General features: G+C 33.5%; 1 protein-coding gene across 3 annotated transcripts in view; it reads right to left on the bottom strand.

Annotated features, from left to right (window-relative positions):
- The window catches only part of LOC129224702 (serine/threonine-protein phosphatase 1 regulatory subunit 10-like), a 131,006-nt gene that overhangs the window by 12,254 nt on the left and 91,170 nt on the right, over window positions 1-27,582 (bottom strand). For 2 of the 3 annotated variants that reach the window (XM_054859249.1, XM_054859251.1), the window contains 10 exons: window positions 17,748-17,834; window positions 16,860-17,044; window positions 12,684-12,764; window positions 11,139-11,510; window positions 9,372-9,593; window positions 9,139-9,281; window positions 6,077-6,296; window positions 4,535-4,687; window positions 2,333-2,451; window positions 392-522 (listed from right to left, as the gene is read on the bottom strand). In XM_054859249.1, the coding sequence (XP_054715224.1) occupies window positions 392-522; window positions 2,333-2,451; window positions 4,535-4,687; window positions 6,077-6,296; window positions 9,139-9,281; window positions 9,372-9,593; window positions 11,139-11,510; window positions 12,684-12,764; window positions 16,860-17,044; window positions 17,748-17,834 (1,713 nt within the window). The remainder of the gene's footprint in view (window positions 1-391; window positions 523-2,332; window positions 2,452-4,534; window positions 4,688-6,076; window positions 6,297-9,138; window positions 9,282-9,371; window positions 9,594-11,138; window positions 11,511-12,683; window positions 12,765-16,859; window positions 17,045-17,747; window positions 17,835-27,582) is intronic. The other variant, XM_054859250.1, reaches the window with a different exon arrangement.

The raw sequence follows: 27,582 nt of genomic DNA, 5'->3' as shown, positions 1-27,582 counted from the left end.
AGCTATAATTTGCATGTATATGTGAGTGTTATTCATATTTTTATAGCTATTATATACACTAGTATGGCTTTTTGCCTATTATTCGGATTATCCGCGGTTTTCGCTTATCTGCGGCTACCGCGCCATCCTATTCCGCGGATAATCGGGAGTTTACTGTAAATATCGGATAAATATTGTGACATATATCAGGATATATATTGACCGATATATATCGACGAACCCTGTTTTACAATTCTACATTTCTAGAATACTTTGCGTGATACTTAACTGAATGCTTTAATAACTGTCGGAGTGCACAACGAGTAAACTGCGCTTTCAATACAGTAACTCTTATTTAATGTATAATGAGAACTTACTGATACTTTTAGCATAAAAATGAAGTCATGCTTACATTTCTCGTGTAAAGTAGATTTCTTGCAAAGAAGATTGCTGTCTTAACCTTTCGATTTCTTTTTCTTTACTTTGGCACCCCGGTTCCATGAGCGCTGGAGGACAGTCAATCAAAATAGGAAACTGCCACCACTATGAAATAATAAATAACAATAAAAATAATTAATAAATAGTTATGTTAAAGAATAACTTTAATGTATCAGCTAAATTCCAATTTTATAGAACTATGAAAAACTAAAATCGTGTATCACTTATGTTCTTTGTGGCATATTCGAAATGATTTTGAAAACTGTGTTGTTACTTGGCAACTCGTAACACAATCATTACGAATACGCCACGTCTTATTATGTAGACTAAGGTAACTTTTTTTTTACCAATGGTAAAAAAAAAAAAAGTCGGGGAACAGCAGTTAATTCAAAGCCCAACTGAACTAAACCTAGTTCGCCTAAAATTCACGCAAAAAGAAGTGGTCTCTAAGAACACTTGAAGTCATCACAATAAATAACCCTTCCCAGTAGACTCGAGTGTTAATTTATATTGAACCTTTATAAGTAACTAAAAAGAGAAATAATTTCAATCAATTCATACAAAAATTTAAAATGAAAATCCTCTTATTTTACTTTAAGGGTACATATTTTTTCAAACTGAAACAAATGAAAAAATGAATACCCGCAACAGACACTTGGCCCATCTAGGCTGGTCCTAGTCAATGAATTAGTCCCCAATGAAGATCAATGGCCCTCTTGAAGGTATCTAGCCCCTTGTTCATTACAGTCTCTTCTGTAATGTCTTATTCTTCATATTGAAGCTCAGAAAAAGTTGGACATTCCCTTTGCATAAAAAGAGAACCCCCCCCCCCCCCACAAAAAAAAAAGTAAGGCAGAATTCCACAGAGAAATCTCATTTCTGACAATGAAAAGTATTTTTTTTTCTTGGTTGCTTTCTGAAAACTGGTTCAAACTTTAGAGCAGGGATTAGAAATTGGAGGGAACAAGCAGAATCATTGGCTTGGGAAAAACTGAGGCAAAGATCCGAAGTCACTTGGTTCAATTATGGCTGACATGTTTTGAGTGAAACCAGTAAAAGGAACCTGATTTCTTCCTAAATTTTACTTTAAAATTTATTGTGTGACTTGGGATCCTTCCTTCAAGAACAGAGGGGTTCACTTTCTTCCCCTTTTATCCTTTTATCCTTTCTCAGTACAAGACTTCGGTTTAACAATTTCTTCAATTTAAGGATACATTTCACTAGTCTGAATTTGAAGGCATTGAATGTCTATGCTCCTCGATTTAATGATAACTTTTTCCAGCCCCTTGACATTCATTAAATTAGGGTTTTACTGTAGTTCAAACTGTAAACTTCTCTAAAGGGGCCATTCATTAATTACGTAAGGATGATTTTGGCAATTTTTGACTCTCCTTCCCCTCAAGTAAGGATACCTAAGATTTGTCAACCCCCTCCCGCCTATTCTTACGTATGATTCCATTCCATCTTTCAAAATAATAAAAAAATGGATTTATATCACCGGAATAATTATTAAATTCCCTATTATTTAACTTAATCTTTTTGTGTAAAGAAAAATGTACTAAAAAGTTGGAATCTAGACTGAATGTTTTATTGATATTTTTTTTGTATATGATGCGATACTAATCAAAAGTAAAACATGTCATAAATAGTGCAATTCTTTTATTACACTTTCAGTATTCATTCTTTGCAAAAAAAATAAAAAAACAGCTCATCCTAATACGTTTTCCCCTTCCAGTCGCAAATGAAATATCCTCCCTGCCAAACTACTTGACTGCAGAATGGGTTTGCCCCCCCCCCTCAAAGTAAGGGTATGTAGAGATTTTTTCAACCCCCTCCCCCTAGGGACCATTACATAATTAACGAATGTCCCCCTAAAACCTCTTGCTTAAAAAGTACAAACACATTTTAAACTTACCCTGATTGCTTCTTCCATTCTATCACCAGCTTGTCTCTTGACTAACTCCATAGCTTCTCGTTCACGTTTGGCTTCTATGGACTTCAAATCACAGAAAGTTTGAGCTCTGAGTACATTCACTGCAAAGAGGAAAATCCAAAGAGTATGAGACAATTGCAATCAGTGCTAAATACAGTAGCAACTTAAACAAATTTTGGAAAATGTGTACAGGTGTCCCTCGCATAACAAACACGATACTTCTACAGTATGGTTTTGATATTACAAGCTACCAAATTTGTGATTATTATAACACGGTTCTGATATTACACGGTACAAAACATGAATTAAATATTTCATGGTTTTGATATAACTCAAATGTTATATTTTAAAAAAGATGGAATTTCATTTTTGTTTAATACATTCTGTCTATGTTTGTTGACTCTAATAAGTTTTTGCTTCATTTTTTATGAAACTTGGTTCCAATATAACACAGTACACATCCCTTGATTCACGTTATTCCTAAATCTCACATAACACGGTTTCGATATAACACGATACATCTTATATAACCTGATTTTTCTCATGCACATACTTAATTAGTATTAAAAATAAGTAAAAATGTTATTTTAAAAAAAGTCTCGTATAACACGGTTTCGATACTACACGAAACGAATCAACCGAGTTATACGAGGGACACCTGTACTCATCTGGAAAAAGCAATTACAGTAGTATTTTTACCTTTTATGTGCTAACAACACATAATAACCAGTTAAGTTTTTTGGTGATTTGATAATTTTTCTCTTTCTTTAATTTTAAAATAACTACATTAAAGAGAACGTCTCATAGACGTAAAAATGTAAAAACATAAGAAATAGATGGAATTTGATTATATACGCATCTCATTCTCTGGAATTAGGTGATATTGATTATTACCTTTCAATTATGAAAAACTAGATTCATTACTGTTTGGACTTAATATTTTATTTTTCCAAAAACAATTTATATGCAAAAAACTTTGTTACACAATAACCTAGTTAATTAAGATTAGCAGCAGATTTAAACATACCTAAGCCCTGAAACCAAAAACATTTTTCCTTAAATAAAAATTTGAAGAAAAAAAACAAAAAAAACCTTTAATAAAAACTTCAAAAAAAAAAAAAAATTATTAACAATCCGCAATTACATGTTGAAAACATGGAATACAGCTGTTTTTCACATCTCATCAATGTCAACTGTTAGGCGTAATGTTAGCATTTTTCCCACCTTGTGCAGCAATCTCTTTGCATCCACTTCCAGTGAACAATATCTCTTTATTTTCTCATTAGTATACGATGCAATGCATATTGAGCAAAATTGCTAAGTTAATTTTTGCATGAATATCATTTACTAATTGTTTTGATCAACATACCATACCGTATAATGCAAAATAATACAAAGGATCATCCTTGGATCATACACTGATGCAAATAATGTCAAACTTGTTTTTTCCTTATCAAACTAAAGTATGCTGTCATTGAGATTGATAAAGAAAAAAAAAATTGACACAAATATGAGCAAAAGTTGGACAAAAATATGCCTAACATTGCACGATATCGCCGCTAAAAAGACGAATGGGCATATCTCACTTTTGAGCATTTTGCAGAAAACCGATTTAAAGTTTCCAGTTTACAGTATCGCTTGAGAACTGACACCTGAGTGAGCTCCTGTAACTTTTTTACTATTTATTGTAGAGATACGCCCATTGGTCATGTTATAAAATCGACTTTGGACATTTCTGCGGTGGTCGTAACTCAGTTTTCGATTTTTTTTGAGATACGCCCATTCGTCTTTTTAGCGAAAAAAAGATAATTTCAACTATGTCTTCAGTCAGGATCTAAAATCTGAAAGGATCTTAGTCCTGAGCGTTCAGGAGTTGGGTTATACTGTGCAAATAAATGCTCCTCTTCCTCTTTTAATAAATTTAAAACTTATCAGTACATCACAAGAGAAAGTAAATTATTTCTACTCACAGTTCATCCAATAAAATGACACATAAAAAATTATTTAGTGGTTTTAATCATATTGTCTAGTCCCAAATATGGCAAGATTTTTTTATATGGGCAAAGCCTTTTAATGAATAACTGGTGAAAATATTTGTCAGCGTCTAGTAGGAGAAGAAAAGTGGACAAAAAAAAAAAAAAAAAAAATAGTAAAGAAGGATATTTTTATGAAAATATAAAATACCTCTTTCTGTTTCATCCAGTTCAAAATAGAAAATCTCTTTCAAATTATTATCTTCCACCCATTGCACGCTTTTTTTCTTTCCTCTTCTTCGGCCATGAGACAATATTGATCGCAGTTGGTCGGGATCGAAAGGAGGCTTTTCTGTACTTTCTTCTGTAATAAAAAATAATTACATAAATAAATAGCTTAAAAATGTTAAAAGCTGTGCGTTTTACTATTGTATAGACACTTCATTTTTATATGAAATACCTCAAAATATGAAACAAGAAAAAAGGGGGGGGGGGATAGATACATTTTTAAAACTAGTTCCTGTTTCCCCAAGTAACATTGACTGAGAGTAAAACTGAGAATTTTTAATTTCTCTTATACTGTATCATAAATTCAAATCATTTGAATATTTTGAAACATGATATAACATGTAATCTTTTAACAAGTACCAAAAATGTGGACTGGAAGTTTTAGATTATATTTGAAGTGTCATTAAGATTAACAGAAATAGAAAGTGTGTTTTTGTCTTTTTCGTTACTTGTTGACATGTTTATAGAACCAAACCTTCACAAAAAGTAGAGGTGCCCCCTCCCAAGGAAAAGGGTGCACCCCCTAAATATTGCAGAACCTCCCCCCACCCAATGAGAAAAATGCCCCTCAAAACGCCCCCTAAAAATTTTGATGGCGCGGTCTGCGCTAAGACCCCCCCCCCCCCCCCCCCCCACCCATAGACGAGCACCCCTGAAAACAGAATGAAACATTTGCAATTTAGAACTTTTCATAAAATAGTCTATAATACGTTGTAAAACATCATAGTAGAATAATCAAACTTAGAAAGGGAAAACAAAATAACTTCAACAAATATTGTTTACAAAAAACTACACATAACTTAAAATTCAATTTTATCTCATACTGGGAACAACTTTCTTTTGTAGAATTGGTGGTGGTAGCAAAATATTAGCAAATTCTATTTTGTTTAACCAACGCTAAAGAAACTTGTTTTTAAATGAATTAATGTATCTAAACTAAAACGATCTGAAATTTTGAAAAATATCATTTAACATGTTTTTGAATAAATTTTAAATCACAATTATACAGAAAATCCTAGCATCTCAATACCGAAGAAAATTTTACTGCAATTTAACACATGCACAAAAGGTACATAACTTGGAGTTTAAATTTTTGTCAATATATTACTATATTCAACAAAATACCAGCATATACACTAAAATAGTAAAATATTAAAAAAATAATAGAAACTAAGGTTTTTTTTTTACGTAAAACCCTGCAGCAAACTGTTTCTATCCAAAGCCCAAAAGCTTATGTTTTTTTTTTTATTAGCAAAATTTTAGTCAAAACTCTTGTAAGTACAAAATGCAAAATAAAGCAGACAGTAATTTCTGTATACAGAAATTTAGTTTTGATTGATATTTTTTATGTTTTAAAAATAAATTTAATGTTAATTATTGCATCAAAAACGTCGGTAAACAAGCAAACTAAAAATAAAAAAAACAGAGAGAGAGAGAAACAGAAAAAAAAAAGAAGAGGAAATACCTTCTGTTTCATCTGAATAACCTTTAGGACTCGAAGAAATAATATTTTCAGTGTTAGGAGGTGTGTTGCTTCCATCTTCCTTCATTTCGTCCACATCAGCCTGATCAACATTCTCGGCAATAGGTTGATCATCCGATTTTTCTTCACTTGTGACTGAGTCTTCCTTTTCGGGCGATTCTTCTTTCTTTTCCTCATTGAGCTCTAATGTATCTTTATAGAACTACAAAGACATAAATTGAAGAGCATTAACATAAAATTGCTTAAAATATATTGATTACAAAAAAGAACATTTCACGTTTTTTAAGGGTCCTTCATTAATTTCCCCAATACAAGTGAAATCCTGTAACAACACACTTCAAGGGACCAAAAATTTCGTTAGCTGTAATGAGCATTGTGTTGTAATGGAATTTAAGCAATGTAACAACAGTTAGGGTATTGGCACCAGTAACCAGGGTTGCCAGACGTCCCGGATTTCAAGGGACAATCCCGTATTTTGAAAATTTGTCCTGCGTCCCGGGGAACATCCAGATGGGACGGCTAAAGTCCCTTATTCTGGCTAATAACAGTATTTTACAAAAAGTGACATTATTTTAAGGGGGAAAATTAAAACAAAACATGTGAAATAATGAGTTATAAGAAAATCATGTAGCAGCAAAGGAAATTTTTTTTTTCCTTTGTATGTTTTTGTTTTGGCGGCAGACCAGGGTTTCCGCTACGGTCGCATTTTTCGCAAAATGCGAAAAACCTATTTAAATTGCGAAAATAAAACAAGGCGTTTTCGCTTTTTGGCTCAAATAAAAAATACAGAAATAAAGAATTAAAAAAAAAAAAAAACTATGCATGAAGCATGATCCGAGAGACTATTAAACAAGAACAGCGATACTCAACTTAATCATTCTTAGTTCAGAAAATGTTTCAATTACTATTAAGTTCAACACCCAGTACTGAGTCTTTATTTGCAATCTGACCTCCTAATAAATGAATTTTTGGGTTTCATTAAATGTCGATGTTTTAGCATTTTGCTAAACTTTTTTTTCTGGCTTGAGCTTTTTTGCTAAAGAAATTTTAAACTCAGCTTAAACCCTGCGGCAGACTATGAGAAACCGAATGGTTGCTTCCAGGGGAGGGTACAGAAATAATATTTGGAGGGAGCCCGGTAATTGCAAAGTCCCCCCCCCCCCAATAAAACGTTTCAAAATAAAGTTTTCATGACTTTATTTTTAAATGTTTTTTAGGATCCCTTGAGGCTAAGTAATCTCTTTAAGTACATAAACATTATGCACTAATATACTTTGAATGCGGACGTAAAATATGTTTAATTTATTTTTTAACTATAAAATACTAAGTAATTAAGAAATTGAGGTAACATTTTGATACTACATGACACTTCCATTAATAATATGGTTTTGCCAAGAAACTACCATATGGTTTCCTTTATTTTGTATTTTTTATAAGCTGAAAAAGAAATCTATTATTTCACAAATTGCTTCCTGAATTGAAGTGACTTTCTAGGTAAGTCTACACTTTTTTTTTTTTGAAATGTTAATAATTATTGATTATATCAAAGAAGAATTAATGAACGAATTGCGATATTACATTCCCTTAAGTTCGAAACCAATGAGTTAAATGCATTCTGCTTTGCTCTGGCCTCTGACTCCAATATTACTCCTTTAGCAACCAGAAATGTTTTATTCAAATGAGCTTTGTGTTCTTTTTAAAACACTGTAAAAAAATTCTTTATGTTATAGAGAAGTCAACTAAGAATAATGCTTGAAATAGTGAAATTAATTGATCACTTTGGAAGGGGCCTGCCCCCTCCCCCCTAAAATCCGCTACTGGTTGCTTCTTCTTAGCTCATTGACCAATGTTGGAAATAAATCTCTGCGTATGCGTCGTCAATCGCAATGAAAACGATTTTTATACTTTAAAAGGCGGCATTTTGTGAGGTTTAATGCTTTGTTGCGAATGAATTTTCCAGATTTATCATGAATAGACGTCTCAAAAATACCCCCCCCCCTTTTGACTCATAGAAAGCCTGTCCCGTATTTACTGTTCCTAATTCTGGCAACCCTGCCAGTAACAGACAGTGGTAAGTTTGGATTGAAATAATAAGAATTTTAGGTGGGTAAAACTAATGTTCACACGGCCCATAAATACGGTGCAACCATCTAATGTTATCGAGTGAATTTTATGAGTCAGTTGGTATTTACAAGGCAGTGGTGGAAGGTTATGAACCATGTTTATTTGAATTAAATAAGGTTTTAGATCTAAAAATAAAGAACTTCTGCACAATTTGAAGAGAAAAAGGGAATTTTGTCCGTTACTCATCCTTTCTGTTACTGCGTGTCATCTATTATTCGGTGTCTGTTACTGGGGGTCGGACCTTTTTTTGAAATTGAGCAAATAAAAGAAAATATAACTCATTCAGAGGATCCAGAAGAAGCGAAACGTTAGATGAGATGTAATTGCATGATAGAAAAATAGTTTTAAAAGTATAAATGCATTAAATGGCTCAGAAAAATGAATTAACCTGAGAGCGATTCCTTAAGCATGTCTGTTACTGGTGCCACTACCTACCCTATATTGGGACTTAAAATTCATTTTGTTGAGTCGGAATTTTTCTTTGTAGTGATATTCGTTGTAACGGGATTTCACTGTATACATTTTTAAAATTTAGCACTAGCACACACCATTAACAAAAGGCGAGAAAAAATTATAGCTAGAAAATAAGAGCCAATTAAAATGTTAAAAAGAGATCAATGAATTATATTTTATCAAATATTTCAAGTCTGGTATTGATTTCTAAATGTATTCAATTAAGTGACTGAGAGCAATGTCAAATAATTAAAATATACATCAAAATGATTTTCAAAAAAATTCCGTTCACCGCAGTCGACAAATCCTTTCCTGACCCAAGATTTCTATCTTTCAAAATATTTTTCTGAACTTTTTTGGTTGGTTTGGGGTTAAAAAGTGTTGAAATTTTATTATATAGTTTTTTGGAATGAAAAGCATAACCATCCAAATCAAACAACTTAAAAATTATTTGAAATTCAACTCACTTGGAGTTTTGGTGGTGTTGAGGTTGGCGATGTTGGCGAAGCATTTGGCTTATTTGGTTGAGCTTTCTTTTTTCTTTTTAGTGGAGGACCTGGCTGCGGACACAATGCATCCATAAAACTTGCACTTTCTTGAAGTACAGCTGCTAAAAACAAAATGCATGTATTTAGATGATTTATTTAAAAAAAAAAAATCTATTCACACTAATTTTTGCATAAAAATCCATAGAACTTACGACGAGGCTTAGCTGGAATCAATTTGATGCCCTTGTTACTATTTGCACTCTCATTGACAGCTAACAGACTTTCTGGCTTTATTTTCTTATCGAGTATCCTATCTGGAACAATAGGAGCAGTCATTTTAGTGAGGGCACTTTTTGCAGCTGCAACTGCAGTCTTATCCACGGTTGCAGTTTTCTTTGAAATGTTTTTTGGTAGTGGGGTTTCTTCTTCCAAACCTAAAAAACAGTAACCAAAAGAAAATTTATTAATTGGATACTCAAGAAATGAATTGAATATACCGTATTACCCCGCATTATCCGGCATGCCGGAAAAAAACTAGGTAGACCAGCATTCCGGAAAATTCGAATTTTCCGGCATGCCGCAAACCACTGTAAGGAAAAAAAAAAATACATAAATCCCATAAGTAACCTTCTTTCAAAAAAAAAAAAGTGTATTGCATATAATATGTGCTTGTTATATATGGTAGGTCATTATTAATGGATTTAATTATATGCCAATAAAGTAATCAATTCAGAAGCATTCATCGGTTACTGCGATTTGATCATAATTTTTTTCAAATAAAATATTTTAGGTTCCTTTCAGAGAGGTAAGTTTAATTTTTAGTTATTGTACAGCTATGTTTAATTCTTTAGCACTGGTTTAGAAGTGGTAACTTACTGCTTAAATGTTTCCATACTTAATTTTAATTTAATTTTTATAAAATTATACGTTATTAAACAATATTTTTCTTGTCAAAATAACAAATGACATTGTTAGTAAATGTTTTTACAAAATTAAACTGTTTATTAATACTAATACGATACGTATAGAACTTAAATTCATTTTTAAGCTGAACATATATTTTTAACTAGTTGTACCTGCACGGCAGTCTTGCATAATATAGATGAACGCACGAACGGTGTTCGCAGAAAATTTTTAGTTTTTTTTTTTTTTTTTTTTTTTTTTTTTTAAGGGAATTTTTAAGAAAATCCCAGAGTTTATTTCTGTTAAAGCCTTTCTCCAGAAGCCTTTTAAAGCACATGTGTAAAAAAAATAATGGTTTTGGAAGTTTTCTTCAGTTGGTGAAAATATAAGCAAACTGTATGTCACTTTTTTTTTTTTTGTCTCTTTCATATTTGAGTATAAATTTAATTTTTTATTCAAGGGTGAGTTATGCAAAATAATTTGCAGAAAATTTTCCAGTTAGGATTTGTATCTGCAGAAAGCTTTTCATTTTATCTAAGTCTGCCGCACGGCTTCGCCTGTAATAGCAAATTAAAAGGTCTTTTGGTTCGCCTGTATATTTACAAATGATGTGTAGTGAATTTTCTCGCCAATTGGCTTGTGCCCACGTTACGGTTCCACGTTATGATAATTTCGTCATTTATTCGTCCATCTTATGATATTTTTTTCTTAAAATTGGAATAGAAAAAGAACAAAATCGCATTTTCGAAAAATCGCTTCGAGGTGTACACCCCCATGCCACATACTAACTTTGTGCCAAATTTCATGAAAATCGGGCCGAACGGTCTAGTCGCTATGCGCGTCACAGACATCCTACAGATATCCTACAGACATCCAGACATCCTCCGGACAGAGAGACTTTCAGCTTTATTATTAGTAAAGATTTAGTAATTTTTTTTCCTAACCTCGCTTTTTCGGCATGCTGGAAAGGACCAGGCAAGTGTTATTGAAAATCTGGTGACCCCCGAATTTTGCGGGGTAAGATGGTGGTTTTCAGTTAAAAATATCACAAAAAAGAAAAAATATATATATCTCACCTGTGGAACGAAAATTCTTTTGATAAACTTTAGCAGTCTTTGGTCTGTCTGGTCGAGGTTTTTTAGGAATTGGATACAATTGATCAATGTCAATTTTAACATCTTCATAATACTCTGTTTTTTTCTGCTCTTTATCAGTAGATGTACGTTTTGTTCCTTTTAACCTTGAAATAGTCCTAATTAATTCACTTTCAGACTTTCCTGTTGGTTTTTCACTAATGTCTTTGTCATTTACAGGTTTATCACTGACAGGTTTTTCATTTGAGACTTTTTCCTTCACAAGTTTATGATTGGCACGTTTGGGGGAAGCTTTTGCTTCCATTTTTGAGTCATCCTCTTTTGAAGGTTTTACTTTCTTTTTCTTTTTCTCACCTAAAAAGAAAAAGAATATCACTATTAAATGCTTTTTCTGGCTAGCAAAAAAAAAAAAAAGTACACAAATTTTGAAGTTTGGTGGATCACTAAAAATTTAAAATCTTACTTTCTATACTAAGATTTCATTAAGTAGTTAATAAAAATTACTAACTTTTTTTTTTTTTTTAAATAACTGTGTGAATAATAAGTGATTGAAAACAAAATATACAAGATCTTGTTGGAGTTGAGATGACAACTTGAGTTCATGTCAAGGCTGCTCCAACCTTAATTTTTTTGGAGGGGCAAAATTCTTATTTTGCCGAATTAAACCCTGAAGTTTACCGAATAATGAAATACTAGCAAACACACACACCTGCATACGAAACACATTAACAATTTTAAAAAGGGCAAGTTTGCAGTGCTGTTCTCAAATTTGCTGAATCATGAGAAAAAATTTGCTGACTAAGGAAAAATTTTCATGGCACTCCTAATATTAGTATTAAATTCAGATTCATGCCTCATAAAACACATATTTGAACATTTATTTAAGAAATTCTCCTAAAGAAAAACAATGCAATGCACAGCTAGCTTTCTTGAAGACAATAAAACAAGGGCGCTCATACACAAAATTTTAAGAGGGGGGCTAAAAAAAATTTCCCATGGTTTAGCTGAATATTTTGCCCATGGAAACCGATTTCAGTACAGATGAGAGATATTAAAATTTGACATTTTTAATAGCTGATTCATTAATGGTTGGAAAAGAAATTGTTATACATTTTTGCAAAGAAAAAAGCACTAAAACAAGGAAGTTCTCATTTCAAAGGGGGGAGGGGGGCTTGAGCCCCTCCCCTCTAACCCCCTATATGGGCGCCCTTGCAATAAAATATAACAAGATTCAGTTACAGTTCAAACAAATATGGATCACAAAATAACTTTAAGTTTTCTTAAGCAGAGAAAAAAATTTCAATCTCTGCAAAAACAATTTATTCTTTAAAGGATAATTTTATGAACAAACCAACATGGCTATTATACTAATATCGTTAAAATTAATCAATCAGGTATACTTATATTTCATAAAATAGCAAACATTAAAACGAGACTTGTTTGTAAATAACTTTGAATGAGAGATGTCTAATACATATTTTTGAGGTTAGTGAATGTATAAAAAGAGTTTACTGTTAAAATAAATACCAGAAGAAAGTTCAGCAGATTTCTTGCCTTTAATGATCATCATCCATTTGTTTACAAGTTCTGATGAGATTGTCTTGACTTCTGTATCAAAGTAAAATAATTGTTAAGAATACTTAAAAAATAAAGAAAATAAAATACAGTCAAAAGTCAAATAAATCTTTTGAATGTGCATTCATTCATCAAGTTTTTTAGGATCTAGGTCTACTCACTGATAAAAAAAATTTACATGATAATTTATGCCACAGTATGTATGCAAAAATTTATTCTTTTAAAAATAACATAGGTGAACAGTATCAAATGACTAGCACAGTGGCGTAGCTAGACCCGACATTCGGGGGGGGGGGGGGGGGTTTCTTCTTATATATATAATATATATATATATATATATATATATATATATATATATATATATAATATATATATATATATATATATATATATATAATATATAAATATATATATATAATATATATATATATATAAATATATATATATATATATATAATATATAAATATATATATATAATATATATATATATATAAATATATATATATATATATATATATATAATATATAAATATATATATATAATATATATATATATATATATATATATATATATATATAAATATATATATATATATATATATATATATATATATATATATATATATATGTATGTATGTATAATCGCTTGGAATTTTTTCCTTTTCTTCCTTTTTTTTCTTTCTCTTCTTTTTCTCTTTTTTTTTGAGACTAACTTTTCGGGAGGGGGGGGGGGTTTGTCCCCAAAACCCCCCCCTTAGCTACGCCCCTGGACTAGCAAATGTATGACTGGATCAATGAAACCATTGAATATTTAAGTATGATTGATACTTAATAAGCACTCAAAATTGCAAAACTAACATAATTACTATGTGTTAACTATGAGAACATTTTCTTTTGTTAATCATGGGAAAATGCTGAAATTTTATTTTTCGTTAGTGAAGTCTAGGTTACATCATAAGTAGTGTATTATGACTCAAACTTGAGAGCAACATTAACTACTCCTCTGAAAGAGATGATAGCAGTGGTGCAGCGAAGGAGGGGGGGGGGTGAAATCACTCCCCAGAGCCATTGGTCTTAATATAAATGCAAATTCTAATACAGTAGTTTATGCATATGAAAGGGCTGTTTTGATCAAAAAAAATCCCATTCAGAATGTATTTTTGATCAAAAAATTCCCTTTAGAAGAAATTTTTGATCAGAAAACCCCTCCAAGAGATATTTTTCATCACCCCCCCCCCCCCTCGAGAATTTATTTTTCATCAAAAACCCCCTCCAGAAGGTATTTCTGAATGCGCTAGTGGATGATAGTTTATTAGATTGTTACACAATTACCACTTTTTCATGCAAAATATCGAGTCAATGAACAATGATTTACTTTAATTATTCTATGAAAAATTAGGAGGCTTCCTTGTAAATTTTCTAACATCAGGACTGTAATGAAATACAGTCGAACCTCCATATATCGAACTTCCACATATCGAAATTTTCTATATAACGAAATCCCAGCAAATTTCTAGGTTCATTATATAGAAAAATTGTTTCTATATATCGAAAAAATCTCTATATATCGAAATTTTTTTCGAGATATTCGTAGATTTTTTTTCCACTTTAGGCAGTTTGTCTCATGAAAAATGAAGTTTAGAGGAGAAAATTACGTTCACACTAAAGGTTGCTACGGAACAACTCTGGGGCTGAAGGGTGTGTAGTTAAGTCGTTGTTCCGTTTTGAAGTTCTAAAATTCCCTCAAGTTTTTTTTCAAATCTTAGCTGTAACCAGTAACACTGTAAAATCAGTTTCAATCCCTTATGCTTGTTGATTTTCATTTCTAGTCTTCTTAGCTTCAGTAAAAATCATTCTAGTTAAGTAGATTGATTTTTTACTTTTTTCTCGATCATATCGGTGAAACGCAAATCCCCTAATGTGGCGATCAAGTTGAATTGCCGAAGAATTTGAAGATGTATGGTTGGCGTAAAAATGTAATTTCTGTTAATTTTTCAATCATCAACTTTCATTTAATCCGATACTCGCACAAATTATAAATTGGGTTTCATACACAAAAATTAGCTTTTATTTTAATGTTTTAGGATACTTTTATGATAAAAGAAAATCGTTTCCACACATCGAAATTTCTATATATCGAATTTTTTTCCGGCAATTTGCTACTTCGATATATGGAGGTCCGACTGTACTTGAATTCTGATTCATGGAGAAAAACAGACTCTGGGATTGCACACTGAACGTTTTATTAACAAGAGAATAATGTTCGAGTCTACTGTATTTACTGAATAATTCTATCAGACATGTGACCCAAACAGGATGAAAATTACTGCTGTTGCATGGCTGTGTGAACTAACACATCACTGTTAGTATATGTTACTCCAGCTGAAAGCTCTCCCCTGTATTTTTGTATCAATATAGCAGATTATTTTAATTGGATGCGCGAAATAACTGGGACATGCTGAGTTGAACTTCCAATGCCCCTTCTTTTTTTCTTCCCCCTTTCTTTTTTGCTCTCTCAAAATATACTGAATTCAGTAAAAATACTGAAAAATAACGTGTCTGGTGTATGAACTGTTGGGGAAAAGACTGAAAACAAAGGAATTATTAGTGTTAAAGTTGAAATTAGGGCTAAGGTTGAATTAAAACTTTTGAAGACTTTTAATTATTTATCCAGTGCTGGATGTACGATTTTTCTGAGCCGGGGCTAAACTTAAAATAGTATGTTGTGGCCATCACGAAACTTTCTTCTATATTTTTCTTTTTTTTTCTGATCCCTCCCCATGGTTGACGAGGATGCAATATTCCCAATGAAAAAAAAATTACACATGAAAAAACTTGACGACCACCCCAATGTCTGAATTATTGCAAAAGCACAGCAAAGAGCGAAAATTGAAAGTTATTTTAAAAGCCTTGCTTGAATTAATTAAATATTTTATTTGTTAACAAACATAAGTTGGCAACAGTTAAAAATTTTAAATCATTGAGATAATATTTCCGATCATTTCCATACAATTAAAATCACGGGAAATACGCAGACGACAATCTATTACGATTTATCTTTCTTATTGTTGCATTAATAAAGCTATTTTTATTTTAAAAAAAAATCAACATCTCTTGGAGCGATTGGCGTCAAAATTGAACCAAAGCCTGTTTACATATGGATTCACATATATTCCAAATTTCATCCAGAACGCAGCATTACTTCTTGAGATAGGGCACTCACAATGGAAAAAAAGAACGGGCGATTGCGCTACTCCCTTTTTAGCTGTTGACACCAAAATAAAATCAGCTCTTATACCCACTAAGGGCTACTTGTCGATAAATTTTTCTTTCATTCCTTTCATTATTTCTTGAGATACAGCAGTCACAATTGACGACGAAAAACGTTCTATAGCTCAACCCCCGTTTGAGTTATTGACACCAAAATTGAATCAGCACCTGTTCCTGTTACTGGCAACATATGGACCAAATTTTGTTTGATTCCGCCAGTTACTTCCTGAGGAATAGCAATCACGCGTAACTCAAAAAACGTCCCATTGCTCCACCCCCCTTAGAGGAATTCGCGCCAAAAACCAATGGGCACAAGTTCACATAGGGGCACATATGTGTACCAAATTTCGTTCGATTTCATGCGGTAGTTTTTGCTGTAGAGCGGCCACAAAAAACTGGTCACACACAGACGTGACACACACACACACATACACACACACAGACAGACAGACATTTTCCAAAAATAGTCGAAATGGACTCAGCACACCTCAAAACGTTCGAATCCGTCAAAATTCGAAATTCGAAAATTTGCACGAATCCAATACTTTCTTCTATATATTAGATATAGAAGAAAGTAAAAATTGCCGTCCTTACCCATCTTTCTTCTTATCAAGTTTCAACAACAAAAAAAAAAAACCCACAGAAAACAGGATGAATTTGCCACCCCGCATAAGTTGCCTCCCAGGGCAAGAGCCCCAGCTTGCTCCCCTAGATCTGGCACAGTTATTATTGCTAATGTTGTTGTTTTCATAGAGTAGAAAAAAAAAATAGAGATTTTGAGTACATCCAGAAAGACAAGGATCAAGTGCATTAGCAATTAATTCAAAATTCAAACAATAATAATAATAATAACTTACCAGCATTTTCATGCTTTGTTAATGACTTGATAAGTTTAGCAGTGTTGTTTTCCTTTAACCTTGTCACAGTCATGGGCAGTTGTCTACATAACTTGAGCATTTCTAATAGAAAACTGTGAGATGCTGAAGACTTGGCATACTGCAACCAAATGTTAATGGTGTCCCAACCACCTTCCTCTAAGTAACTGTAATTGTTAAAGAAGCAAAAGAAGACTTAGTTAGTTACCAGCAGCAAACATTTTAGCAAATAAATTGATTGCGTGAATTCAAAAAATTAAAGTTGTACGTTTAGAAACTAACTACATTTTTTGATTTCAGTTTCATCTTATATTAATAAGAGGTTTTTAAATTTCAACAAGAAAAGCATCATTTAAAATCAATTTAACTAATTTATGCACATGTAATGCACATGATAATAGATAGAAAAAATAATTTGTGGGATGTATGCAAGAGATCTGTTGTAATTGTAGAGATGATGTAGGTTCATCGTTTAAAAATTTAACCAGAGGGGGGGGGGGGTGCAAAAAGAAATTTATAATACACATTTTAGAAAAAAAAATTGCCCAAATACATATTTACTTTATGTTTCTAAAATCCGGGGGGAGGGGCCATTACCGATAATAACCCCTCCCCCAAAAATATTAACATTACTGATCTCCCCCTTCCCAAATTAAAATTATTTATTTAAGGTGTTGGTTTCTTATAATAGGAACTAGAAAAAGATTCCTTTTATGACTTCTGAATATCATAGAAGTCTTCAAAAATATCCAAAGAGCAGCCCCCCCTCCCCCCCAGTTGGGCAGGTAGAATTCAACTTACGTCTTACACACTCCCTTCCCTCGATAATGTTTGAGATGAAAATCATCCAAAAATAAAATAGTAACTTACTCAGAGAGGATTTCTGGCTTTGTTGCTTGTAAAACATTGCAGTACACGCATCGGCTCACCAGTTTCTTGGAGAACTTTTTCATCAAACTGCAAAGAAAAAAGAAGTCTTTCAGTAACATATCAAGTCTTAAAAAATCCAATGTGGATGCAACAATTTATTAAATGGTACTATGTTTTGAAAATGCAGTAAAAATATGTTACATAAGATGTATTTAAAAAATTAATAGCAGCTTTTACCTAAGAGAAACAAAAAACAGTATTAGAAAACATGACGAAAAGTTGTGTATCTGAAAGGAGAAAAATAATTATTAATATGATATGAGGGTACAAGATTGAAGTATAAATAATAGCAATACCGTAAGATTTCTAAAGATGATTAAACCCTAGAGAGAGAAAAAAAAAATATATTAGCAAAATACACAAGCTTGTTTTTTTAAATTGTGTTTAATTGCTTTCAAATAGAAAATAAAATTTAAAACAAAAACAATCAATTCATCAAAACATTTATCATTTCTAGGAATAATCATCGTAGCAAATTTTTTTAACCAAGCCGACTGAATGCAATTACTATAACAATGTCTTCAATAGAACGATTAGGAGTCGGTCCAACAGAAAAGAAAATCAAGTTGACAACAGAAATTTCTCGCTTAAAGATGAGTACTCTGACATGTTTTTATGCGATTCCATTTCCTGCCACATGAAAAAAGTTGTTCACAATTTGTTCATATCAACTTAAAAAATTTCAGGGGAAGCGAAGATTACATTCCCCAACCCTTGCACGAAAATAGGCTAATAAAAATTCTGAAAAGAATACGTTAATCAATTAATCTTTCGAAAAGTCATAAAAAGAGAGCTTCGCGAAAAGATTTTGTGTGTTGAGACGAAATGAATAAATTAATCAATTTCACGAAGAAAGTTTTGCAACAATGCGAAAGCGATATACATTGTACAGAAGGAAGTGTGGCTACAGACCCGTAATTGATAGCCCCCCCCCCCCCACAAAAAAAAAGACTAGTCCGTAAAGCGAACATTTCTAAACAACGCAACGAAGGCGAGCAGTGCCGCAGGGGGAAAGATTTGGTTTTTCATTGCAAAAGTAATTTAAGTGAAATGTGAATTGGTTTCAGACAATTTTTTCTTTCGGTGAGTTCCTAAACATTTTCTCCCCAACTACAACACTGAATATAGAGAGGGTAGAAGAATATTAGAAAACACGCAACTGGAAACGTAATTAGCCCCCCCCCCCCCAACCGAAAATCGCGCAAAAGATGTAATATATTATGATATTAGTTAGTTTTCATTGCAAAAAACGAAAGAAGTGATTATTTATGCAACTGAAGCATGATAAAAAGACAGGCATTTAAACATCGAGTGTTGTATGACACCTGTTCGGAGAACTGCCTTCCCGGAAAGTAAAAACGTACAAAGCCTTCTTCCATTAAATTTCCGATTTGACGTAATTCTAGTTCCTTTAAAAAAAAATTTTTTTTTTGACAAATTTTCCAGTTTGAGTCAGACATGAGACATGTCAGCTACTGAATAACATTAATCGTATATTGTTCGAGGAATTCGTCCTTAGAAAAATTAGTAAAGAAATAAATTCGAAAAGCTGAGAATTTTAGCTTAAATGTACCCATTCTCGGTGTTGATTTAGATTTTACCATCACTCTGATGTCTGTTTATTTTGCAGGCTATTTTTGAAGATTTTGATGTACGTCGCAGACTGCCGTAAGCAGTTCTGCTGCTGGGATTGAATCTACTGAGCAGGGGCGCCCTGAAGGGAGGGAGGAAACTCCCAGTTAGCCGAATGGAACTTGCAATTTTGCTGAATCGTCAGACAAAATTTGTTGAAAAAGGAAATTTTTGGGAGGTCCCAGTGATCTTCCATCCGGGCGCCCCTGCTACTGAGTTGAATTAATTCTCCAGTTTCAAGCTTAACAGTAACTAGAAGGCGATAGAAACATGATTGCACCAGTTTTTTGCCTGATTTGATTAATCAAAACCAGAATAAAGAAATGAGTTTCAATGTACATTTTCCCATATTCAGCTACCCCGTGATAAAAAAAAGTAGGAGGTTGCATCTGCAGTTAACTGTTGATGATCCACAAGCAGGGGTGTGCACAAAGGGGCCGGGGGGGGGGGGCACTTGGTGGCCCGGACCCGCGATTTTTAAAATGAAGTCTGAAATATAAGTTGAGACGTAAGAGTAAGGATTATGGAGGGGGACCCGTAAAAGTCATTTGTGATGGGTCCTAAATTTCTGCGCACGCTCCTGTCCACAAGTCCCTTCCCCCACCCCTCAATTCGCATCCACCAGAAGGAACTCATTTTTGCAATGTTAAGATGTTTTCCGAGCTTTTTTTTTTTTAAATATGTTAACACAGAAATTTTTTTGGTGGATTCTGAAAAGAAAGATTGAAGTTTCCTTTCCCGATTAGCACATTTAGGGAAAATGGTGGAGAAAATGTTGATGAAGATTCTTATTGAGCAGATTGACTGATAAAATACAGAAGAATCTCGTTTATCCGGATTTAACTTGTAGATTTTTCAAGAAAATTAATATATTTAAGTGATAATTTTGAGCTATAAAAGCAAGAGCTGAACTATAAAGTACGCCAAACACAGGGGTGCCCCCCCCCTAAGAGCAAGGGCGCACCCGCCTAAATATCGCGAAGACCTCCTCTAAAGAAAAGCCCCCCCCCCAAATCAGAAAAATACCCCTCAAAACACCTGCTTCCTAAAAATTTCAATGGCGCAATCTGCGGCATGACCCCTCCCCCCACCCCAACCTAAGTGGGCACCCTTGCCAAATATTCTCTGCAATGTGCAATAAACTAAACTAAAAAATTCATGGCGTGCTTGGAGCGAACTGTCTATAAATCAGCGTTTCTCAATCTCTTTTGACCCGTGATGTTTTTTCCCCCCTTCTTTTCTTTCTTATATATATATTTTTTTTCCCACAAAATATAAATAAATAAATAAATGTTTAAAAATATTTGCATTTCAGGACCATTAAATACTCGTGAAAAACTTTTGCAGATGACTAAGCTTTTTTTTTTTTTTACAAACTACAATAATAATAAATAAATTGATAAAACTTCACTTGGTGTAAAGAACTATTACAAAAAATATTTAAACAGAAAAACGAGGTCGTATGTAGTGCTATAAAAGCGTCAATCCCAAAAAAGGAGATGAGGGGCCATTCATTAAATACGTAAGGATGATTTTGGTAATTTTTGATCCTCCCACCCTATGTGTCATGTAAGGGTGCGTAAGAGTTTTCAAATCACCGCCCCCCCCCCCATTATTACGCAAGATTCCATTTCGTTTTTCAAACTAATAAAATAACGAATCTTCCATCACTGAATTCACTATTATTAAACTAACATTTTTGTGCAAAGAAATATTTACTAAAAAGTTGGAATGTAGACTGAATTCTTTTTTTTTTTCGCTTTTTTTTTTTGGTATATGATATGCGATACTAATTTAAAATAAAAGATGCCAAACATAGTGCAATTCTTTTATTGTATTTTATACTATTTTTTCTTTGTAAAACAAATAAAAAACGGCTCCTCCCAATACGTTTTTTAGCTTCCACAGACGCAAATGAAATATAATTCCTGCCGAACCACTTGACCGCGTGATTTCCAATATAAAATATCGACTTGGAAAATATTACGTAAGAATGGGTTTGACCCCCCCCCCCCCTCCAAGTAAGGGTATGTAGAGATTTTTCCAACCCACCCTCCCTTCCCCTCGGGACCCTTACGTAATTAATGAATGGCCCCTAAGGCTTCAATGCAAAAACGTTAGATTTTCTGAAGTATTTATGTACAAATTTGAAAGCAGTGAATAATTTTATTAATCCTCAAGTAGTATGTTTTTTTTTTCTTATTGTGTGTAAATTTTTCATATGCTTATCTGTGTATATTTGTTCCATATTTTCTTAATTTTATGGACTGTCGTAAAAACAGGTAATCCCGCTATAACTGGTCAATTTCACGGATAATCAAGAGTTTACCGTTCTGCTCTCACTAAAAATAAGCAGGGTAAATCTCTGGTTTAACTTCTAATATAAACTAGTGAAATCCCGCTACAACGAACTTCAAGGGGCAACAAATTTTGTTCGTTGTAACGGAATTCGAGCAACGCACTGAAAATATATTTCGATGCAACGAATACATCGCTGTATTGGTATTCGGTGTAACGGAATTTTACTGTATACACAGTATGATAGATGTCATAAATAGGAACTAGGCCAGGGGAGCCCACGAGGGGGGGGGGACCATGGCGCAGACTGCGGCATTGAAAATTTTAAAGGAGTGATGGTTAAGGGAATTTCTTTCTTTTTTTGAGGGTGAATAGGCAAGCCCTGAACATGGAATATATTAAAAATCTATTTTTCAACTGCTATGCTTTTTTTCGGTTTCGGAAACTCGCGATAGTTCCGATGTTCCACAATACGCAGCTGAAACTAAGTTCTAAAATGACAATTTAAACTCAAAAAACAACATTAAATCGAGAAGATGCAGCATCTCTAATGTTTCCTACATTGTGAGTCAACATAATCTAGTGATTTATAATGTTGAATATATTTTTTTACTTGTTATACTCAAATTAAATTTAGGAAGAAAAAAGGAAGTTTGAAATTCTTTTTCAACTACACGAAGTTTCTGTCAATTTTGCGATCAGCAATTGTGCTTCGAAATTTCAACTTTTCTTCACTTTATTCCTCTTAAAGTTTTATTTATGTACCATTTTTGAAAAACATGATTTAAATAAATGTCCGTAGAATGAACTTTCTAAAATATTTTCATTGAGCAAATTTAAAAATGTCTGAGCAAAATGTTTTGTTTAAACGAAATGTTTAAAATTGACTAAGTACCTCCTGGAAATATTGAATGCATCGCTGCTCAAGATTGAGAACTTCTGATTCATACGATAACAAAAATTTGACCTCCCAAAATTACGAACAATGTAATATTGAAGGGGGGGGGGATTGAAGATGAGTCATCTGTTGAATGTTTTCATATTTCAGTTGTATGCAAGGCACAATAAATGTATAGAATTTAACCATACAAGGACGGATCAAACTTGTGGTTTTGGAGGAGGTCATTAACCCTTTGAGGCATGGAATATAATTTTTTTAAAGTTAGACCCGCTGTTTCAGCTGGGCGAAAAAAAAAAAAAAAAAAAAAAAAAAAAAACACACACACACACACACAAGAAACGGCTAGGGGGCTGTCCATACCTGACCTCAAACTCTTTTCAGCATTTTTGACCCCTCCCCCTTTGCCGCATGTCACGCTACTTTTAATAGACATATTCTTATTTAAAAAAAAATGCTTGATGTCACACTTCATAATTCCTTTCCCTCCCTCTTGTCAATTTCATGAACCTCCTTCAAAACGAGACATCATTTATGGACAGATCCTAGGTGGAATCAAATGATGCCACAATGTTTCTCAGAGGTTTATTCGGACACAAATAAAAGGTTTGGGAATTCTCTCGGTAATTTTTTCGAGATTGAAGTCCACAGAACACAGTTTTAGGAAGTCTTCAGTTGTTCTGAGGTGAGTCATGACCCAGTCCCCGATTTCCGCTTCTTCCGGGCAGATCTTAAATCCACCGCTATTACCCATTTATTTCAAAGTTTGTTTTTGTTTTTTCTTTTGAATTATTTTTTAAGGCTTTTAAACAATTACTAAGCATATAACAACAAACGATGTGTCATGTGTATGAAGCAATCCTCCCCCCCCCCCCCCCATTAGTTCAGTTAGACGTTTTGTTTTTCAACTTCGCGCCACCAGGGCAGTAATTCAACTATGTTTCACTGAATGAGGTAATGAATAAAATAATTTTGCATATTTGGTTCTGTAAAATAACCTTTTGCAGTTGCATCTATGTTCCACTGGAACAGCGATATGTACGTAAATATATTTGTACCTGGGAGATAAAGGGAATTACGTTCATTTTGAAAGAACTTAAATTGTTACCACAAAGTGTTAAAATAAACAACTTTTCATTTAAAAAGTGAAAATGACGAGAAATATTTTTTTAAACAGATATCCATAAAATTTTGCTTTTGTAACATAATGCCCTTTACCTTTCAGTGATTAATGTATAAATGAGTATGTCAAGCTCGGAACTGGGGGGGGGGGTTCAGACCCCTCCCCTAAGTGCACAAATATAGCAAATTTGTCTCAGTTATTTGTACCGAATATTGCATTTTGACCCCCTCTAGAAGCTGAATACGCCCTTAGTATGTGTATTTATATATGCATCATGTTGCTGTAAAAATCCAAAATCCGGTAAATATTAATATTTACATAGCTAAGATATCGGCGAAAGTCGACATTTTCCAATTTCGGCCCTTACTGTTACATATGTGATACAATTGAAGATAACCATTGTAATTATTGTTAAAGTTATTTACTTCGGTTTGTTATGAAAAAGTTAGTGTGATATAACTGTCGTGAGCAGGCAAAAGGCAGTAACTGCACATTTTCCTTTTTTGCATTCACGAATTGCTTAAAGCTTAGTTGACCGAGGTTGAAGTTGCTCTGATTTTTCAGATTACCACAACGACGAGAATAAACCTATCTCGTTGTTTTAATATTTGCTAAAAAGGATAAATTTTCGTCATCATGGTTACAAATCATTTGCGTTTATTCAACGCTTAAGATTTAACGGAACTGGGACTTAGCGAATTACACTGTCCACCGGCCTCCGGGAACAGGACCATTCCTGGGCGGTGGCGTCTACGCCCTTTACACACATTCGTGATTGCGGGAAACATTATTTGAATTCAAGATGTCAAAATTCAAATTTGCTTTCAATTTTGTGTCAATTATTTTATACAAGCTTGCTTACTTGGTTTCCGATGAAAAAAAAAAATCGAATTTTCAGAATTAATTTGAATTCTGAAATTTTGAATTCAAATTATGTTTTTCGCAATCACGAGTTGCGACAGGACCCTACTCATTGGTTACTACCCCATTCGCTTGTTTCTAGAAAAGGTTCCTATCCCTGCTCTTGGGATAGTTGTGTGTGTGTAGGCTTGTGCGTAGACCTGTGTGTATGTACGCTGGCGTGTGTGTATGTGTGTGTGTGTGGGACATGGACGCCACCGACCAAGTGAAGCAGATTGCTCAGGACGGTGGGGTTGAAAAAGAAACCGGACATCAAGGACGGTCAAATGAAAACAATTAGCAATCGTGATTGCTCAAAAAAAAGTCTCCAACATTTCCCTATTGTTACATTGTTACTATATTAAATTTAAAACGCGTTCTCTCAAATATCTCTTTTCTGCAGATACTGCCGTTTACCTGCTCACTGCAGTATAAGTTTCATATGTTTTCTAAATTCAGAGGTTTACAAGTCATTAAATCGAACACCCTTATATCCGGGTCGACTAGCGCCGTTAAAGCCAACAAGGCGCCCTTGGTGGTTTGCTTAGGTAATCATTATCAATGGTGCTTACGTAAATCAACCGTCAAGTCGAGACATTTATACACAACAATGAAGTCCTTTGATGTTTTTATTCAAAAATAAAATATCAGTATTACATCAATATTACAGATTTCATTATACTGATGCCGCAATTCCTAATCTAAATACGTTAGAGCATAATTACATAAAAAATGATTGGAATTACTTTTCTGAAAGTTTTATCATGAAAATCAATGTTTGGAATTTTAGACGGAAGTTAAACCCCCTGTGGGCTTTTCTTCTCTTTTGGAAGTTCTATTGTAAGTACTATTTCAAAAGTTTGGTAGTACTATTTCAAAAAAAAAAAAAAAGTTAAGCGTACAAAATAATCAAAACTGAATGGAATATAAAGAGAATTATTCTTAATTATTTATTCCTTATTCGATAACTAATTCGTTTGAAGATTGATTTGAAGTAATAACATTTTAGGCGACCAATATTATGAAGTAAAAAAAAACACAGGGAAAAAAAAATGCGCAGGACAAGAGGTAAAAATCCCGAGGCAGATTAGTCCATCCCTAATTTTCGATAGCGAATCCCTAAAATTCCGTAAAAACAATATTGTTCTCATGAACTCCTCGAACCGAAACGAAGTAACATTTGGAGAGTAATGATTCACAGTTAAAAATAAACATTTTACGGTTCAGTTCTTACGAATGTCCCAAGAGTCATTTTTTTCCCCCAATTCGATATTTCCAGTAGTCGTAAAGCAATAAAATAATGAAAAAAAAAAAAAAAAATCACCTCCTTTCTTCAAAATCTTACTGCACACTTTTAATTATGATCAAACATTCAAGAGTGGGACGTTTTTATTTTATTACTAGTGGCACCCGCACGGCTTTGCCCGTAGTAGAAAATTAAAAGGTCTTTTGGTTCGCCTGTATATGTACAAATAATGTATGGTGAATTTCTCGCCAATTGGCTTGCCCATGTTACGGTTCCACGTTATGATAACTTGGTAATTTACTCGTCCATCTTATAATTTTGCTCTGGAAAATGTTCTTAAAATTGGAAAAAGAACAAAATCGAATTTTTGAAAAATCGCTTCGAGGTGCACAGATCCATGCTACAAACTAATTCTGTGCCAAATTTCATGAAAATCGGCCGAACGGTCTAGACGCTATGCGTGTCATAGAGATCCTGACAGACAGAGACAGACTTTCAGTTTTATTATTAGTAAAGATAAAGATCATTTTTTTGCTATAGTACTTCATTGATAAATAGCTTTTGATAACATTTTCTTATGTACATAAAAGCGAATTATAATTCTATGCGAAATAAAATATACGTTTCTCAATAAAATCTACCAGATAAGAAATTGTTCCAGCAAAAGCCCGTCATCATTTCCTGCCAAACGAGCATACCGAATTCGATGCAATCTAATCGTAGTGTTATCGCATGAAATGAAATTTCGAAGTAAAAGAAAAAGAAACGCTGGCTTTCGCAGATAACAGACATCGCCTCAAGGTTAGATACTCTATTATGTGACGTCACTTTTACTGTCGTTCTATCTTTCATCTAAAATCCGACTGATCAACAGATTTTATATTGCTCGGAATCAGTGGCGTAAGCAAAAGAAGGGGGTGGGTCACCCCAGTGGCGTAAGCAAAAAAGGGTGGGTGGGTCACCTCCCCCTTAGGGTGGGAGTTCATATGAAAAATTCGAACATTATCCAAAGTAAATAATCATTTATCATATTTTTTGGTATTTACTCCATTAAAAAAATAGTTCAGAGGCTAGATTGGGGGGGGCGGGGGGGGGGGCACGAGGGACATTTGCCGCGCATGACAACACCTCTAGGGGGCGGCAAAAAGACTAAGATGTTCAAAAATTTTCAATTTTATTGATATTAAAAATCAAGACATGAATTACTAAAGACCGCCTGAAAAAGAGGATTTAAAATCTCATTCTCAAAAAATTAATGTGAGTCGGCACTCAAACATGTCTTCCTACTAACAACACCAAAGATTGTCTAAGCTAGGGTTTATCTAACTATAATTTCGTATTACTTATGGAGTCCCGAACCTTACTTTCGCCTAACTCCACAAAACGTCTAAAATTGTATTCCTTTGAACTACTATTTCGAGAAATAGTCCGGAGTGTTTCCCTGAAACCCATACCTTTCCTATCATTACAAAGATGGCCAACACAATCGTGTTTTTAAGATTTCAATTTCGAAAAATTTCCAGGGGAAGGCCATGGAACATCCCCTGTTCCTAACCAATGGCGTATCTAGCATGGGATGGCCCGGGGAGATAATTAGTGGTGTCAAGTAAGGGTGTGTAGGAAATTGATGGCCACTTAATTATTTCAGAGGTTTGAGGGCCCACCCCCGTGAATTTTT

Source organism: Uloborus diversus, chromosome 6 (genome assembly GCF_026930045.1).
Source record: "Uloborus diversus isolate 005 chromosome 6, Udiv.v.3.1, whole genome shotgun sequence".
Classification (NCBI taxonomy): domain Eukaryota; kingdom Metazoa; phylum Arthropoda; class Arachnida; order Araneae; family Uloboridae; genus Uloborus; species Uloborus diversus.
The sequence above is the reverse complement of the archived record's forward strand: the minus strand, read 5'-3'. Positions and strand labels throughout refer to the sequence as shown.